The following is a 19564-nucleotide window of genomic DNA, read 5'->3' on the forward strand; positions in this document are numbered from 1 at the left end:
AAAACTTACCTGATCTTCGTTGAGTATGCGCTTGAGCTCACGTATATGGAGATTACGCTCACGCTCCAGTTTCTCCATCTCGAGCTGCAGATCGGCGTCCTCCTTTTTGAGGGCATTCTGTCGCAGCTTGAGTATCTCATCGTATTCGTAATACTCTTGCGCCGTATACGCTCCCGACACCGGATCCGGTTTGAGGAACGTGCCCGAATCGGAGCAGCTGCCGCTATCGTTGCCACCGATGCCGCCGCTGCCGCCGGGTCCCCCACTGCCTGGGCCACCGCCGCCGACGCCGCCGCCGCGATCCGAGAGACGATCACCGACACCGCCGCCTCCACCGCTGTTGCCGACACCGCCACCGCCGGAGCCAGCGCCACCGCCACCGCCGGCGATGCCGCCAACGCCACCGCCACCGCCGCCGCCATTGTGGAGCAGCTGGGCCTGCTGCGCCTGGGTGGAATTGGAGCGGGAGAGGCCACGACCACTGCCAGCGACGCTGCCGGCGCCGCCGACGCCAACGTTGCCGATGCCACCGACACCGACGCCCGCATTGCCAACGGCCGTGTTGCCAACGTTGCCGATGCCGCTGTCCAAGCTGCCGGCGCCGGCGTTGCCGCCGAGGCGATCGGTCAGCTGGGAGGAGTCATTGGAATTGGAATTCTGTTGCTGTTGCTGCTGCTGTTGCTGGTGTTGGTTATTCTGCTGGTTGCTGTTGTTGTTGCGCTTGCGTCCGGATTCGGCGGGTCGCTTCTTCATCAGCTGCTTCTTCTGGCGATCGATCTCCTCGCGCTCCGCTGTGATCTCCTCCTGCCGCCGACTGAGCTCCTGGAACGCATAGCCATCCGTCCAGTTCTCCTGGAATGTGGCGCCGACGCGTTGCGTCACAAACTGACCGAGACGCAAACGATTCTGCATGCACTTCTGACGCGCCTCCTTCTTCTCAATGCTGCTCTTCTCCTTGAGCAGCTTCTTCACGACATCAATGCATTTGGCAATGTGCGATTTGTGCTGTTCGATGTTCTTCTGATGGCTGATGATCTGGCACTTTTGCTCATCCGACAGTCTTGTCATCTCGTCCAGTTTCGCCTTGCCCGACTCGTGTTCCGCCTCCCGCTCCTGCAGCTCCAGCTGCGACACCTCCGTCTGTGTGCCCTTCGTGTACGTCATGATCGCCGCTGGCATTGGCAACGGCGGCGGCGGTGGCGCCAATCCACCGACAACGCCACCGACCACGCCTCCCACGACGCCCACACCGCCAACGACACCTCCTACAACACCGACACCGAGGGGATTCAGTTGCTGATGCGTTGTGGCAACCGAAACACTTGATGTCGCTGTGGTCACCACGGGCAACTGTTGTTGCTGCTGCTGTTGCTGTTGCGCCGCCTGTTGTTGTTGCGTCGTCGCGACACCGAGTCCGAGTACACCATGTCCCACTCCCACGCCCACGCCCACATGCGACATAGCCACGCCCATTTGCGTTTGCTGAGGAACCATTGCATTGGAAGTTTGACGCTGTTGCTGCTGCTGCTGTTGTTGTTGCTGCTGCTGTTGCTTGGCCGCTGCCGCAGCTGCTGCTGCCGCCGCCGCCGCAACGGAGCCAACATAATGAAACTCGGCGCCTGGTTGCTGCTGTTGTTGTTGCTGCTGCTGCTGCTGTTGCTGACTGGGCGCCTGCGTCTGTGGACTAGTTGCATGATAGCCGTGTATGGAATACGCATTCGTCGTCTGCACCTGCTGACTGTTAACTTGCTGCTGCTGTTGCTGCTGCTGTTGTTGTTGCTGTTGGCTGGCTGATGATGGCGACTTGCTGCCCGTGTGCTGCCGCAGCGTTGAGTTCGCCACATTCGGTTGCTGTTGCGGCTTGTTAAAGTATTCGTTGATCTTCTTATCCGCGTTCCCAACAACGCCACCGCCTCCACCACCGCCACCGCCGCCGGTGACCATCAAGCGTGCACTCTTGCCACCAGCCCCGCCCCCAGCGCCCGATGCGCTGCCACCGCCGCTGCTGGCGACGCCTCCGCTGGGCAAAGCACCGCACAGGCTGAGCGCCAGATTGCCGCCCGCCTTTGACATCGAACTGTCGCGAAATGCCAACGCTTTGCCCTTCAAACTGCCAACGACACCGCCGCTGCTGCTGCCACCGCCTCCGTTGCCCGTCTCATCTGTGTTGTTGGGCATTTTACGTTTACGTTTGCGTTCCGCTGGCGTTCGTGGCTGTTTCCCGCTGGCATTGGTCGCGGGTCCAGGTCCTGGGCCGGGTCCTGGCACCGAAACCGGCACCGGAACTCCGCTGCCTGGTCCGGTATTGTTGTGTTGCTGTTGTTGCTGCTGCTGCTGCTGTTGCAGCAAGTCGAGCATGGAGGCGCCGTTGTTGGAGTGAAGACCAGCCGCAGCGTTAAGCTGCTGCTGTTGCTGTAGACTGCCGAGTCCTAGCATATCGTTGACATCCTTTTCGCTGTGCGAGGAACCAGTGCTCATATTCGAGTCCGGATTGCTGCTGTGACCGCCAGCAGCGGCTCCGTGTTGCTGCTGCTGATGCAGCGCCGCGTGCGGATGTTGCTGCTGCTGTTGGTGTTGCAAGTGTTGCAGTTGCTGTTGTTGTTGTTGCTGCTGCTGATGCTGTGGCGGCAGTGTGCTATGATGTTGCAACGACTGTTGCTGCTGCTGTTGTTGTTGCTGTTGTGCTGCTGCTGCCGCAGCTGCTGCAGCCACTGCTGCCGCCTGTTGTTGTTGCTGCTGTTGCGTGTGTTGCTGCTGTTGTGTGGTCAACTGTTGCAGATGCAACGTGTGCGTTTGCAAGTGTTGCTGCTGCGTCAGTTGTTGTGGTAACAATTGTTGCTGCTGCTGTTGCGCCTGCGTACTGTGATGATTAGCAAAATGTTGCTGCTGTGGCGCCTGTTGTTGTTGCTGCTGTTGCTGTTGTTGTTGCTGCTGTGCTGCCTGACTGCTGGGATGATGATGACTTAGGGTCGATGTGGTCTGTGGGGCCATCTGCAATTGAGCGCCGGCGGACATCTGCAACAAGAAAAGAAAAACAACACACATAAATAAAATATTAATTAAATATGCACATCTCACAATTCTTAATTTAATAGTATTAACAATATAATCCATTTAATCGATTTGCTGTTTCATCGTTATCGCACTGTTGTCGAACATTTTGCAACACTGCGAGACTTTTTGTTTTGATTCGCTGGTTCGTTGGTTGACAAGCAACGCAGCCAGCGCTGCCAGATCGTCTCAAATGCTGCACAACTCTTGTTGGCGAGGTGGCAACCGCAATAAAACGGAAAACAAATGGCGAAAACGCAAAGAGCGAAAGAGAGCAACGTGCAAAATACAAAATACATGGCGATGTGCGACCCCCTTGCATGTGTGTGTGAGTGAGCGAGACGAGACGTCACAGCAAGCGCGTGCTACTCTGCTGGGCGCCGCTCCGCAGCCAAGAAGGCATGCGTGTGAGTGAGCGCAATGCATTCAGCAGTGTATTTGAATATGTTGATGTATATGTGTATGAGTGTGTGTGTGTGTTTGAAATATTTTATCAAAAAGCCAAGACAATGAGAGAGGCGAACAAAAAAAAAGGAAAAAAACGAAGCAAAACGACACAAACACCAAGAGTTGATTTTGATTATTAAAGCACAAATTAAATCGCACAAAAATGTTCTTTCTTTTTTTCTTATTGCACACACATACACATAAATGTATTTTAGAGCACTATTTAACTATTTTCTGTTTTTTGCATTTGCTTTGCGTGGCTGTGTGTGAGTGTGTATGAATTTGTTTGTATGTGTATTTATGACAAAATGCCGTTCACCTTTTTTAAGCGCCGCATATTTTTCTGCACACACATACGCCTTGTGTGTGTGAGTGTGTGTGTGCGTGAGTATGACGTGTATGGGTATGAGTGTGTTTCGGTGTGTATGTGTGTGTGTATGAATTTTCACATTCTATTACAATTTATCACATTCAAAAGCTGTTTATATGTATTTATTTTTTTTTTGTGTATTTTTTTTTTTTGCACTTTTGCGAAATTTACATGACGATTATTTTATTATCGACTATTTTGCACGCCGCGTACTTAGTTTATGTGGCTCTGGGTATTAATTTTGTATTTTTTCTTTCTTTCTTTCGTTGCTTTTTTCTTTTTGTCGGTTTTTTTCTGTGTGTGTTTCTCGTTTCTGTTTCTCGGGGCACAGGCAGCAAAAATTGTTATACGCGTATTTGTAATGGTGCGCGCGGCCCGTAACGAGCAAGAAAGAAGGTGAAAAAAGAAGAACAAGAGCAATCAAACGCGTACACAGACACAGAGACAGCGACGACGGCGACGGCAGCGACAGCGACAACGACGACACAGACAGCACAGCGACAGCGACGAACGTCTCAGTCTCGGGCGCTATTGCTACTATATTTGCAGAGAGCGAGAGCGCTCGCGAGAGACCAACAGAGAGAGAGAGAGAGAGAGTGTGAGAGACGACAATCACACGCACACAACATATACAGAGAGCAGGGCGAGAGCGAGTGAGCAAGCGAGCGAGCGAGCGAGTCACAGGCCAGAGCCAAAGTCGAGACAACGACAACGACAACAACTACTACACAACACTACACTAACACTACTTTTTGCAAAAACGACGAAAAGAAAAGTACAATAAAAATTAATCCGATTGACAGGCAGGCAGGCAGGCGGCAGCCACCGCGCTGCTTTTGCTTTGCTTTGCTTCGTCGTCGTCTGTCGCTCGCCTCGCTCTCGTGTTCGGCCTTCGTTGGTTTGCTTTTGCTGCTGTTGCTTTTGATAAATTTTCTGCGACTTCCGCGCGCGCCCAGCCAAAAACAACACCGAAACTAAACTACACAACTACAACAACTATTTGTAGTTGCTGCTGCTGCTTCTGCTGCTGTTGCTGCGGCGACGATTCTGCTGCGCGACTGCGAGCGCTCTTCTTCTTACATTGCCCAGCAGCAGAGCAACCCAGCCGGCGTCTTTGTCAATTCGCGAGGCGTGCGTTGACGCAGGCAGCGACGCCGACGACGCCATTGCCCAAATTATGTTCGTATTTTTCTGTGTGTGTGTTTGGTGTGAATGAAAAAGCAATTAAAAATTGTAATTTGTATATGAAAATAGAAAAACTATTTCAAGAAAGCCATTTATAACTATTTTGCAATCGCTATTTTTATATTAAACAACAATAATAATAATCGGATTAAACAATAAGAAATAAACAAAAATTGTACAAAATGGAAATTTTGGTACATTATCCATTTGGTACAATTTTAAACGTTTAACGCCAAGGCAGAGCAGATATTCCCGGTCAGCGCTGCCAACGTCATCTACTGCTGCTGCGTCGCAGCAGCGTCAAACAGAGGAAGGAAGCAAATTTTTCGCTGTCGTCGCGTCGCAGCACATCGCGCTGTTTGCGGTTTGCTGAGCACGACAACAACAACTACAACAGCTGGCAACTCTGTCATGAGAGTGAGAGCGAAAGATGTGACGACGACGCCGCGAACCTACAAAAAAAAAGTGCTACCAAACATGGATGAAATAAAAATGGCATATCAAGTAAATGAGCAGCAGAAAAAAAAAGGCTACATAAGAAAGTTTGTAACGGACGAACACAAATTTGGCAACACTATAAAGAGAAAAGCGAGAGGAGGAGGAGAAGAGACAACAAATGATAACACACAAAACCTAACAAGAAATGGGCAGCGCTAAATTTTTGGGTTTTGCTCTCGACTCACGTGCGCGCGAATGAGATAAATCTATGATGATGTTGATGTTGTCGATGTGTGGGAGCGAGGGGGCCGGCGATTGAGAGGGGACATCACAAAAGCAAAAGCGTGCGAAAAGGCCCGCGAGACGGGCAGACGACGACGATGGCGATGGCGAGAACAAGCCGAGACCAAAACCAAATTCGAACGTGCGTCCCTCTCTCTAGTATGTGTGTGTGTGTGTTTGTGTTGGGGAGAGGGGCGCTGAGTGCGAGGGTGTGGCAGTGACATGCATAACGTATGTATGCATTTCTTATTGGCACCATCTGTGCACATGTATTATCAGCGTCGACTGCAGCAGAGGCAGAGTATGAGAGAGAGTGCGAGCTTGCAACTGTATGTGTGTGTGTGTGTGTGTGAGAGAGAGATGCAACGATTGCGAGTGCATTCCAATGCAGCTTGTGGAAAGCGCCGTTGCATATTTTCTTTTTTCTTTTCAAATGCATCATGCCTATCTATCACTCTGCCTCACTCTACGAACAAGTTTTCCTCTTTTCCTTTTTTCTCTCTTTTTTGGCAACGTGCTGTGATAACGCTTTAATGCACATACACACAGATATAAACTTCATCGTGTATGTGTGTGTGTGAGTGTTAAAACTGGTTGGCAAGACGTTGACATTAGCGCTGCCATTCAACACAAAAACAGTTGCAGCTGTCTGGCAACGCCGTCGCGCATCGTCAAGCATCGCCATCGCATCGCAACATTTCGCCGTCGTCGTCGCCGCGCAGTTTAACAGTTCACATCGATGAGTCAAGGTCGAGAGACGTCACGCAAATTTTCGTTTTCATTGCTTGCCCACAACACAGCACAACAAAAAAAAAAAAAATACACACACACACATTCACACATATGCGCGCTGTATGCGTTTATTTTTAGCGTCGTGCTTTAACGACGGCGCAACCCGAACGTAAACGACGAATGAATGGGAAGCAACAACGACGACGAGAACGAACGTGAAAAGCACGCAAAGCAGCCGCTTGACTATTATAATCTTTTTTTATGAAATTAATTAATTTATTTTTTTTTTTGTTCCTCACTGGTTTAATTATAGCAGCAGACAATATTCAATATATTTTCGCTTAAAATCAATTGAAATTCAATTTATTTTCATAGCAACAGTTTCTTTTGTTGACCTACATATTTATCAGTAAATACAAAAATTAAAGTTTTATGTTTAAGTTCGTTTCGTGTGTGTGTGTGTGTGTTAATGTCTCTTATAAACTGTTAAATAGGCTGCTGTTAATGGGTTAACATTAATTACTTAACAGCGAGCTGTTAACAACTCGTATGCTGGGCGCACAGCAAATCAGCCGTTGATGCCAACAGCACGTGCACAAAGCGCCGCTAATGTAAACAAAGAGAAACAAACACACGCACACACACACAAAACGAACGCAAGAAAAAGGGGGAAAGAAAAAAAATAACAACACTCACGCTCTTGGTTAATTTGCGACCAGCGGCGCCGCTGCCGGCGCTACGCTTGCTGCCGCCGTTGTTGTTGCTGGTGCTGCGACTGCGTTTGCGTGCAGCGCTGCTCGCAGTGGCTGCTGCGGCGCTCGCTGTTGTTGTTGTTGTTGCTGCCGTGGCTAACATGGCAACGTCTGTATTGTATGTACGTACGTATGTGTGTGTACGCTCTGTCGGTAAAAACAGCTGACACGCTTGCCGGCAAAATTGTTCAAATCAGCTGCCCCATGAGAGAGCGAGAGCAATTGAACCTTGTTGCTAGAATATGCTTCTGCTCTCTCTCTCTCTGTCTGTCTCTCTGGCAATGTGTTGGTGAGAGCGCGAGAGCGGGCAGAACAAGAGAGCATGCACTACTCTCTTCTGCCGGCGTACTCTTTCGTTTTTTGCACTCTCGCACAGTTGTTTTGCGTCTGCCTTTTGTTTTGTGTTTTGTATTCGTATTTTCCTTCTTTGCTTTGCTTTGCTTTTTTCTTTTTTTTTTTTGCACACTTTGCTTGTTTTGCACGTTTTGCATTTATGTTACACACACACGCTTTGCTGCGGCATTCGTATCGTCGTTTGCTTTGGTCTCCTCTCTTGTCTGTTTAATTTCGTTTGCTGTGTTGTATTTAGTAGGAAGTTGGCGAATACACAACAAGACAACAACAACAAGACAACGACAACAAGAAAAAATAAAAAAGAAAAATTGAACCGCGCGCGTTGCCGACAACAACGACACGTCACGTTACTCGCTCTTTAAGTTCGACACTGTTTTGTGCTAGAGAGCAGCGGCAAGGTAAAATTGGCAAAAATCTACAACAACAACGACAACAGGCTGGACGGCGACGCCGACTGCGACAGAGTGCGCCCGCACTTACATGCATGCATGTGTCTGTATGTATGTGTATGTGTGTGAGTGTGTGAATGTTAACCGAGTGAACTTAAATTGTTTAGTTCTGTCTGCTGCTGCTGGCGTCGCTGTCTCTGTCGCTGCTCTTGCTGTTGCTGCTGTGTTGTTGTTTCTTGGCATTTCTAGCTTGTTCTTTTGTGTACGCGCAAGGCCGCAGCTCAGTAGCTGCTGACGTCGGCGTCGATGTCGATGCGTTAGAAAGCTCTTAGCATTTGCAGCGCAGCAGCAGCAGCAGCAATTTTAACAGCGACAGCGAATTGTGCAGTCGATTTTGATTTGTGTTTTTGTTTTTGTTGGCTAACAGGCGAGCAGCAGCAAAATAAAATAACATAGCGAGTAGTAATGTTGGGTGAAAGCAATTTGAATAGAACATTTTTGCTGTTAACAGCAGCTGCTGTCACTGCCGCTGCCGCTGCCACTGCTGGCAGCGATAGATGAACTGACTGAATGTTGTTGTTGTTGCTGGTCTTTGCTTTGTTCGTTCGTTCGTTTGTGTTCGTCCAGCCCCAAAAGAGCAGCAGCAATAAGAAGCAGCCAGCTTGCGTACAATTTTCGAGTGCTGTTTAATTATGTGCTCACACACATACACACACTCATACACATGCACATAGGCAAGCAAATGCGTGTTTGTATGTTTGTGCGCGTAATGGGCATTATTATTATCCAATAATGGCTTGGGGATGCGTTTGTCTCTGTGTAAGTGTGAGTGTGAGTATGCTTGTGTCTGTGTGTGTGTGTGTGTTGTTATTCACGCACCTGGCGTTTTGCAGCGCGCGACTGAGCGAGAGAAAGACAGAGAGAGGGAGACAACGAGGCAGAGGGAGAAATAGAGAACTAACTGTTTTCCAAAGACACACGACGCAAAACCTGTGTTTTGCATGAGTATATCGGCTAGAATACGAATGTAAAGCGACATACAAATGTACATGAATGTATATATGTACGTATGTACATATGTATGTACAATAGTTGATGCCATGGCTGAAGAAGAAGCAGATGAAGAGCAAACTGCGAACAAAGTCAACTTGCCAAATGCAGATGAAGCAAATCAATTAAGCGAAAATTTAAATGAAACTCAAGATGAACATAAAATAACGACGAGCAATAAAAATATGTACATACATACATATGTACATTCATGTACATTTGTATGTATATACATACATACACACATTTTACACACTCTTGCAAAGTAAAAAGAAATAACTAAAATGCAATTAATGACTTGCTGATACCCTGTACTAATTTTCAGTTGCCCAATAAAAATTATAATGCAGTCACTAGATTATTTTCTCTGAGTAAATTTTCACTCACCGCGAAATTTTTTGTTGTCTTTTTTTTGCTTTTACTAAATTTTATTCATTTTTTTTTTGCTTCTTTTATGGATGAGTTGATTTCGTGTTGCACTTTTTTTCTATGCTATGTAGGTTTTTTTTTTTTTTTTTGTCTATGCTATGTATGTCTGTCTCAGTTTGTGTGTGTATGTTAATATGTATGTATTTCTTTTGATTTTCCCCTCATTTGATTTCAAACTGTGCAACTTTCACCCGCGAGTGAAGGCAACAAACAAACAAATCAACTGAAAAACAAAATCAAACAATTTGCACAGATACACAATTATGTATGTGCGCGTGTGTGTGTGTGTGTGTGTACACGTGTCTATGTGTGTGTGTGTGCTTGAATATAATTTAATTTATTTATATTTTGTTTTTAGCATTGACATTCGTCCCAGTGACAAGTCAGCTGACGTAATCGCAGCATAAAAACAAGCGAAACAGCAAAACGAAAATTAAGAAAAACAACAACTACCATTAATACCATCAAAAGTTCAGAGCGAATGAACAAAAAAAAAAAAATAAAGCACAAGTTATATTGCTGAGTTTTTTGGGCGCGACTTGACGACGACATCTCAAGTTGACTCAATCAGCAAATATGTACTTATATAGTATATAGTATATGATGTATTTATTAAATGAATACTATATTATATACTGTGGTCTCTCTTTACTGCAATTACAGGGTATATGCCTATTGTGCTGCACACACACACACATACAAAATGTGGGTCTGTGGGTCAGCGCACTGAAATCTAGCAATCGAATATGCTTGACTAGCAGATACCTCGTAAACGTTATATCATAATATATAGTGTAAAATATATATATGTATACTGAAGTAAGAAATTACATTTAAGCAAATGTTACATTTTTCTAAGAACTTTGATAAAATGTTACATTTTTCTAGGAATTATAAACACATGTATTTATTTGTGGTTGCACAATTCAATTGAACACTGCTCGCTGGGTGCTAATTGCTTAAACTTATCTACACATATGTGCGTATGTATGTATGTATGTATGTACATATGTATGTATATTTCTATGTAGTGTTTATATAAAACTGTTAAAGACAAGCTACAAATCCGCAATTCAAGCAGCGCTAATCTATCTACATACATATCAAATATGTAGTCATATATGTATGTACATATAAATATATGTATGTATGTATATAAATGTATATGTATGTACATCCATGACTAACATACATACACACAACTCATATGTAACAGGCGCAAAATAATGTTATCAAAATTAGAAATGCCAAACATTGATTGAAGTCACGTAGCCCTACAGAGATATATATGTATATGTATATACGTACATAAATACATACATACATACATACATGCATACATACATACGTACATATTTTATTGGTATTGCAAATAAATTGTTTGGATAGTAATATTGATTTAAAGTACTATTAAAATAAAGCTCAATTTCATTAAAATATGAAAATTTTTATAAAAGTTAACAATCCAAGATAGTATTATTAAAACACATCTGAATTTAGTGTAAAGGGTTCATTAAAATATGAAAATTTATGTAAAATTGAAAAATCTTGGATAGTAATGTGAAAATAAATCTGAATTTAGTGTAAAAGATTCATCAAAACATGAAAATTGATATAAAATTGAGAAATAAAGCAAGTTTTCTCATGAGTTTAGTGTTAAAGACTTTGAATGTTGAAGTTAGTGTAAACAGATTCGAGTTTTTATTTTAGTCCGCATATGAAACACATGTAGTTTGTTGTTGCACAGTGGTTGCTTTCTGTTGGTTTGAAAGCAGTGCGAGCGAACTAATTAAATTTCAACTTTTACATGTGTGCATGGAAAGAAAAAAAGCGACAGCGACACTGTCGCGTTGCGCCTAACACACCACTTCGCCACACCACACCGCACTGCCCACCCCCAAAATCCACCACACACACACAAATCCCCCTCATTCACCACATGGGCAAGCAAAGATGGTTGTCGAGTAAACAACAACAACAACAGCACCAGTAGAAAGAAAGAAAGAGGAATAGTTTTGTATTTAGGCAGAGGGGAGCAACAGAAATTAACATATGTATGTATGTATGTATGTATGTATGTATGTAAGTGTGTGCACATGAAGGCGAACAAAAACATTGGCGAGCAGCAACAACAAATATATGAAGCAAACAAAATGTGCAAAATTAAAGGAAAATAAGACGAGCAGTTGACACACACACACACGCGCACACACACATTTTAAAATGTATGTATGAATGTGTGTACAACAACTGCAATGCGCCGCGTTACGCATACGCAGATTGGCAGCGACAGCGAGATACGGACGATGGCGTCTAATTATGCTGCCGCTGCTGCTGCCGTTGCTGCTGCAACAACAACACGACGAGAGCGCACACGACCCACTCACCGAGGCGACCGAGCGACGAACGCTGCGACGGCGGCGACCCACGACAACACAAAATGTAAGCGCAGCGAGTGAGTGAAACAAACGAACGAACGAGTTGCTGCCTCTGTGATGCCTCTGCTCAGCCATCGCTCATTCTCTCACAATCTCGAATGCTCTCGCCCACTGCAGCCGCAGCCGCAGCGACGTCGTCGTCGTTGTCGACAGACAGACAGCGGCCAGGCAACGGCGAGTTTTTGCTTGGTTTGAAAAACAGTTTACTATTGAGCAGAGGCAAACACACACAAACATGCAAAGACAAACCAAAAGCAATAATAATAAGCACACAACAACACGAAGCTCGCACACACACACACATACACATGAGATAGAAACGCACACAAGCACAGCGCACAGTGCAAAGCGAAAAATAGCAAATAAGAAAACAACAACAACAAAAGCGGTGTAAAGTAAAGTCAAAAGTAAAATAAGGTAAAGTAAACTGACGTTGACGAAATCGTCGCTTTAGCCGCGTGTGTTTTTCGTTTCAGTTATTATTGAAGCACAAACAAATTGAGACTAAAAATGCGGCGTGAGATTTGATTGTGAGTAAGCGCAAGCGTCGGCGTCGCAGCCGCTTCGCCGCGTCGCGCCGCGCCTCGTCTCGACGCTTCGTTCATGACGTCAACGTCGACAGCGACGTCGTTGCGGCGCACTCACATTTAAAATAAAGGCAAAAGTAAAAGCCCAAAGAACGCCGCAAAGCTTATGGCGTGGAGACGGGTTTGGGGGAGGGCATGAAATTATGTGTATGTATATTTGTGTGTGTGTTTGCAATGCACGTTAGTATGTATGTGTGTGGGAAATGAAGAAAAAAGCGCAAAAAGAACTGCCGGGGAAAAAAAAACAAACTAAAGCTTAGCCGAATGGACAGCGAGCGACGTAGGCGCCGCAGTCGCTGTTGTTGTTGTTCTTGTCGCCAAGTGCAAAGTGTGATGGGCGTGGCAGCTGATGTGGGCGGCGTGTGGCTATGGGCTGCACATGTACATATCAATGTGTGTGTGTGTTTGCATTCACTGTTCTTGCTGTCGTTGTTGTTGTTGTTGGGCTGTCAACAAATCGAGCATACAGCAAGACGAAGAAGAAGAAGAAGCAAACAATAAGCTGGCATATTTCATATGAGGTAATCGTGGGCAGCACAGCATTTTTTGTTGTTGTTTATCAAAACCAGCAGCGAAATAAATACCTAAAATACTTAGTATATATTTTTCAGCGAAAATCAAAATTGCCAAAAGCCAGAAAAAGGCAATGAAAGCAAAGAAAACAACAGTAAACATTACCGCATCTGGCAGATACACACACACATACAAACGCACACATCTATGTGAGAATTTGTGCTTGGGATGTACACAAAAGCAAATGGAATTTTTATGAACAGTCACAAAAACAGCAGCGCAAAATGCAGCCAACATTTATTTATAGATTGCAAGACAAAGATAGCGACATCGACACCGACACAACCGACAGTCAGACAGAGCGACGAAGCGAGAGAGCAAGAGCGAGCACAACAACAGCAAAAAAAAGAGAATGTGTTCAAGGGTTGTGGGGTGGAGGAAGGGGAAGGGGAAGGGGGGTGGCACACATAAGTAACGGATCGACGTCGAGTTTATGAACTAGAGAAGAGACTAGACGCCAATAGGCTGAGGCGAGACAGCAACAACAACAACGACCCTACAAAGAGTGTGGAGAGTAGAGTAATGTACTTGTTGTTGTTGTTGCAATTTGTGGAGAGCGAGAGAAAAAAAGAAGCATAATCACAATGTCATGAAATGTGTGCAGACTTTTGGTAAATAGAAAATTACTCAAATGAGTTTTGATCGCGTGAATTGTGTAATTTAATTTACTCGATATTTAAAAATGCTTGCGAATTGATTTACACGGAATATTTTCAAATCTATTCTTGATTTCCTTTTTAATGCGTAATTTATAATGATTAAGTAAAGTTGGTTGGGAAAATACGCATTTTGTACAAAACAAATGCATTAAATACTTGAATTGTAACAAATTAATCAATTGTTGTACTTGTGCTCTGTTTTTATTGATAGTGAAAGCGCAATTCATGATTCATTGCATTATCAAGCAAACAAATTTCACAATCTATGTAAATTACACACAACTACAAAAGTTATTCAACTCGTCTAGCACACTCCTTTCTCCCTCTCCCTCTCTCTCTCTCTCGCTCTCTTTGAAAGAAGTGTATACGCATTTCGTTCACATGATTATCAGGCGAAAAATCATCATGTGATAATCATGATAGTATTATTATTATTATTATTATTAAGTGCAATAAGTAAGTGACCTTTGATTATTTCGTTTCGTTGTCGTTTCGTTTTTTTCCTTTTTGTTATACAATAGCTGAAAGTATCGATATATAGATATCTCTATATGGATATAAACACCTCTCTCTGTGTATGTGTGTGTGTGTGTGTGTCTGACAAAATGTAGCAATAGTTTCAGTTTGGAATTGTTTTGCGCTTTGTGCCCAGCCTATTCGCCAGTTATTGATTTTGCTTTTCATTTTCATTTTCAGTTGGCATTCGCTAATGTAATGTACATATTGTATAAACAAACAGTGGGATACCCTGTAAAGCGTTCTAATCCCAATTCTTATTTTTTTTTCTTTCATTGTCATTGAAACAATTCCACTTAAAATTGTTTAGATAAGATTTAATTAGCACAAAGAACAACAACAACAACAACAACTTCTACAACGATAATAATAGAGCCCGAAACTTGCGGAAAATTCTCTAGTAAATAAAGAAAACAACAACAAACAAAAGTTTTGAATTATCGTCTCCATTAACAAAATTCACTTTTTTTTTTCTATTCTTCTGATAAGGTGTTTTTTTTTCAACAGATTACTTGAATATTTGTGGCCCACATTTATGTACTATGTAATTCGATTAGTTTTGATAGATGTGAATCATTTTTTACTACTGCATTTAACCATTTTCTAATCACAATCAGCATAGAATAAAATTTACAGGGTATTTGTACGTTAAACTACCTTGTGAATCTTATTTTATTATTAGTATTTTTTAGTCATGCTAGTCGATCCTATCAAAATAGAATTCTTTGCGTCACAGTGTTTATGCTAACGACTTTACAGGGTATTCATTCGTAGAATTCTTGGCATTACATTTTAGTAACACATTTAAAGGGTATTCATTAGTCACAATCGAATGCATTATCCGCTTTTTCTACATTAATAGCGCAACATAAGTTGAAAAACTCAAATTACAGGGTATCTGCAAGTCGTTTATTTGTTGCTGTTCCTCTTCTAACTTCTATTAATCATATTTTGCATGGCTTTTGACACCTTTTAGGCGGAAATAATGCGAATAAAGCAAATAAATAAAGACATAAAGACGCACAAAATGGAGAGATGAGAAAAAAAAAGGAAATGAAGAATTCAGAATACAACAACAAAAAGAACAACAACAACAAATACGCGAATGCGAATTAAAACAAACAAAGGCAAATTGCTTTTTTGTTTCTTCAGGCAATTAACAAACCATTTTTATGCCCAATAAATTAATAAACTGTGAGCACACAAAAAAAAAAAAAAAAAAAACATAAAAAAACGAAAAATCAAGTTTTGGCTAAAGAGCAAAAATCAAAATATAAAAATGTTGCCACGCGCGTGTTGAGAAAACAATTTAAAAAAAAAACAAAACCTAAAGAAATACAATATACTAAATAAACAAAAATTTACATATATTTTTTTTTATTTATATGTAATAATTAGATGGTAATAATAATCAGTTAATAGACGCGCTCAGCAAATCTCTCGCGCAAACATTTTTTTGCTAAAATAAAAACTCTATAAATAGGACAAGTGGGCGAAGTGTGATGGACGTGACGCATACCCTGGAAATTTGCCAAGGAATTAAGATCATTAAGTAGATTAACATAGTGATGAACTAGCTTCAAATACCCAATTGCAGAGCATCATTGAAAGGGTATCGAAAAAAAAATGTCGCCGTGCTCGTAAATATTTATCAGTCACACAGCTATATACATATATATATATATATATATATATATATATATATATATATATATATATATATATATATATATTCATATGTATATATATATGTAATTGTGCACACAGACATCGGCGGAACAAAAGCAATGCGTACTTTAATATGTATGTATATACAAAAGAAATAATAAAAAAAAAAATCACTCATACGTAATTTCATTGGAATTTGTTGTTGTTGCTGTTTCTGTTTGTTTCTTTGCTTGTGCCTTCTGTTTCTGCTTCTGCCTCCTCTTCTTCTTCTCTTCTTTATTCATTTTAATTTTATTGTTATTTCATTTATTTGTTTTGTTTTTGATTCATTCGATACTGTTTCTTCGTGCTTTGCTTTTGTCTTCTTCACATTTCGTTTCGTTTCGTTTCGCTTGTCTCTTTTTTCACTCGTTGCTTTTCGTTCACAAACGAAATCAACTTCATCATCATCATCATCATCATCATCATCATCATCAACATTATCATCATAAACTAGCAAAATATCATATTGAGATCATAACTTTTCGCAGTACAATTAACACGAGATAAAACGTTCAGTTTCTCTCAACTTTTTACAGCATAGCAAACTATGTAAAATACTTTATGCTTTAAGTGAATAATTCCAAAAAGTCTAAAAAATATTAAAAGCGAACAATATTATAAATTACTGTTTAATTTGATAATAATTTCGATACTATCGAAGCTAAATTAGTTCCAATAAATAAACCAATTTTTTAATGACCGAAACAAAGCTTCACATAAAAGCTAATATTAAGTGTCTATAAAACTTCATTGAGTTTATTAGCGTTCACAAGCTGCACTTCATTAATTCAATATTAAGTATATTGAATAAAGATTTCGAAGATATAAGAAGATAATAAAAATTAAGTAAGCGATTTGTTTCTAGTCGCATAATTTAGATTAGTTAATAAATAAATATATAGAGATATGGCTTTCAACATTAGTCAGCAAACTTTTCTATAATTTTCTACAATAATATAATACAATAAATGATTTAAAACCGAATTTTATTGGACAAGCTAAAATACAGTTTATAAAATTTTGAAATTTTGGAAAATTTGATAATTGTTTGCAGTAAATGATTTTCAAAATATATTTTAATTTTATAGTTGAAAAACTGCTCTAAAATTTTGGAAGACAAGCCAAAGCATAATTTATAAAACGTTGTCTAATTTGAAAATTGTTTTTAATAAATGATAAATGATAAAAATATATTATGCCCTTAAAGTTGCCAAATTATTCAATTATTTAATTGGTGATTTTGCATAATTTAATAATTTAAACGATTTTGTATGATTTTGCTGAGAAGCAAGAATATATTTTATTGAGTTGCAATTATTTGTGACAAGTTTTTAATTGATAAATGTCTAATTATCTAAGAATATATTTGATTAAGTTGCAAATATTTGTGATTAATTCTTGATTGATGAATTCAAAAGATTTTTCATACAAAAATGCAGTCTCAACAGTCGATGTAACAGTTGTTATGTAAACTATCGCTAGTATCGATAGTTGAAGTGCCATCAACATCAACAGTGGAGTGCAGAAAGCAGAATGAAGTGTGGAGCGGAGAGCGAAAAGAAGAGTGGAGACTAATTAACAGTTCAATGAGAATTGTAAATATGGTATTTCTGATTAATTCATAATTGATAAATTCAAGAATTTATCCATATAAAATATTCCTGATTACTTCATGATTGATAAATTCAAAAAGTTTTTCCATATACAAATGCAGTCTCAACAGTCGATAGTTGTGATGTAAACTATCGTTAGTATCGATACTTGTTGTGCCATCAACAGCAACAGTGGCGAGCAGAAAGGAGAATGGAGTGGAATGGAGAATGAAGAATGAAGGCGAATTAACAGTTGCAGTGCAACTGTCAGTTGGACAGTTAGCAGTCTGTTAAGCAGCTTGTTCAGTTGCAGTTGCTGTTGTAGTTGTATTTGTAGTTGTAGTTTGCTGATGTCGCTGTTGTTGTTCGCCTGCAATATGCAGACAATTTCCGCCTTCGTCCTCGCAAGCATACGCAAGGGGGGGGGAGGGCCAAAGGGTGTGGGAGTGGGAGTGAGTAAGAAGCTGCGCTGAGGTGAGATTAAGGGACTAGCTGACTGAGTGACTGACTAACTGAGTGAGAGAGTGACTGAGTGAGTGAGTGACTCACTAACTGACTAACTGACTGAGTGACTAACTGACTGCGTAAGTTGGGGTTGAGCAAGGAGTGGATGCTGCGCTAGACAAGGACAGCAAATGCGTTTGCTAGCTCATTCACTCACTCGCTCGCATTGCATTGCAGAAGTGCTAAACTAACTAAACAACAACAACAACAAAAAGCACACAATATTTCAGCTGGAAATATGGAAAGGCTGCCTAGCCTAGCTTCACACACACACACACACACATGTATACGAAACTGACCCGCAGCCCAATTGCAAATGCCAATTGCAAGCAGCGTGTGTAGAGTGTGTGTGGAGACTCTTGTGTAGAGTGCGAGTGTTGAGAAGAGTGAGGAAGGTGAAGGAGGGGAGGGGGGGGGGAAGGTAGTCACCTGCCAGCCATGCAGATGTGTGTGTTTGTGTGTGTGTGTGTTTTTGCCAGCCGCCTGCTGTGTATCAATTTCAAAATGGCGGAGACGCAGCAGCCTGGAAAGCAGCCAATGCTCAAACTGTGATGCGTGTGTATATATGTATGTATGTATATATATTGTATATGTGTGTGTGTGTGTGTCTCTCGCTGTGCGTGCCTATGTGTGTGTGAGTAGCTCGCGCTATTTGACGGCGAAGCGAAGCAAGGCAAACTTATTGGTTGGCAACGCAGCTCGCTGCGGAGACGCAGACGAAGACGGAGGGGACAAAATGGCGGCGACCAAAAAAAGAAAAACACACACACGCATACAAACGTTGACATTTGCACGTGCGTGTGTCTGTGTGTGTGTGTGTGGGTGTTACAGCTTTTTTCCAGCTGCCAAACATGCAAAAGCAACAACAACAACAACAATAAGAGTAGAGCCTACTACGCCCCCCGCCCCCCTAGCCACGCCTCGTCTTGTTACCCTTAGCCTTAACGGCCGCCCCTCGCCAGACAATCGATTTTCTTTGCACAGGCCACAAGCAAAGCAACAACAACAAGCAAAGCTACAACAATGCAAAGAAGAAGAAGAAGCAAAAAAGAAACTGCAAATTCTGATGCACAATCTGTGCATTTTCTTTATGCATTTTGCCTGTCTCTCTTTTGGTAAGAGAAGAGTGCTGGTTGAGGGAGGAGCGGAGAAGGGGGAATGCAGTAAGCATACACACACACACTCACACACACACACGCATTTGTGGGCAACTCTCGTCAGCAGCAAAGTGAAGAAACAGCAGAGAAGAGAACTTCAACGCACACACACATATACTAACAAACACACTCACACACACACACTCACACACACACTCACTCACACACACACTCTCACACACACAAACTCACACACACTCACACTCACACACACACACTCACTCACTCACACACACACACACACTCACTAAACCTCCCCCTAAACAAACGCTTTGTGATGATAATGCGAGCGCAGTTTGCTGATAAATACCCTGTAAATGCCAACACTGGGCACTGGGCTATGCCAGAC

General features: G+C 42.2%; 1 protein-coding gene across 5 annotated transcripts in view; it reads right to left on the bottom strand.

The window, feature by feature from the left end:
• LOC117574245 (neurogenic protein mastermind) overlaps positions 1–19564 on the bottom strand; it is a 113505-nt gene that overhangs the window by 2716 nt on the left and 91225 nt on the right. For 2 of the 5 annotated variants that reach the window (XM_034257992.2, XM_052008804.1), the window contains one exon: positions 10–3015. In XM_034257992.2, the coding sequence (XP_034113883.1) occupies positions 10–3015 (3006 nt within the window). Of the gene's footprint in view, positions 1–9; positions 3016–3817; positions 4014–4081; positions 4352–7201; positions 7980–19564 lie in introns of those variants that run through there. The other 3 variants (XM_034257977.2, XM_034258009.2, XM_034258001.2) reach the window with 3 other exon arrangements.

Source organism: Drosophila albomicans, chromosome X, assembly GCF_009650485.2.
Source record: "Drosophila albomicans strain 15112-1751.03 chromosome X, ASM965048v2, whole genome shotgun sequence".
NCBI lineage: Eukaryota > Metazoa > Arthropoda > Insecta > Diptera > Drosophilidae > Drosophila > Drosophila albomicans.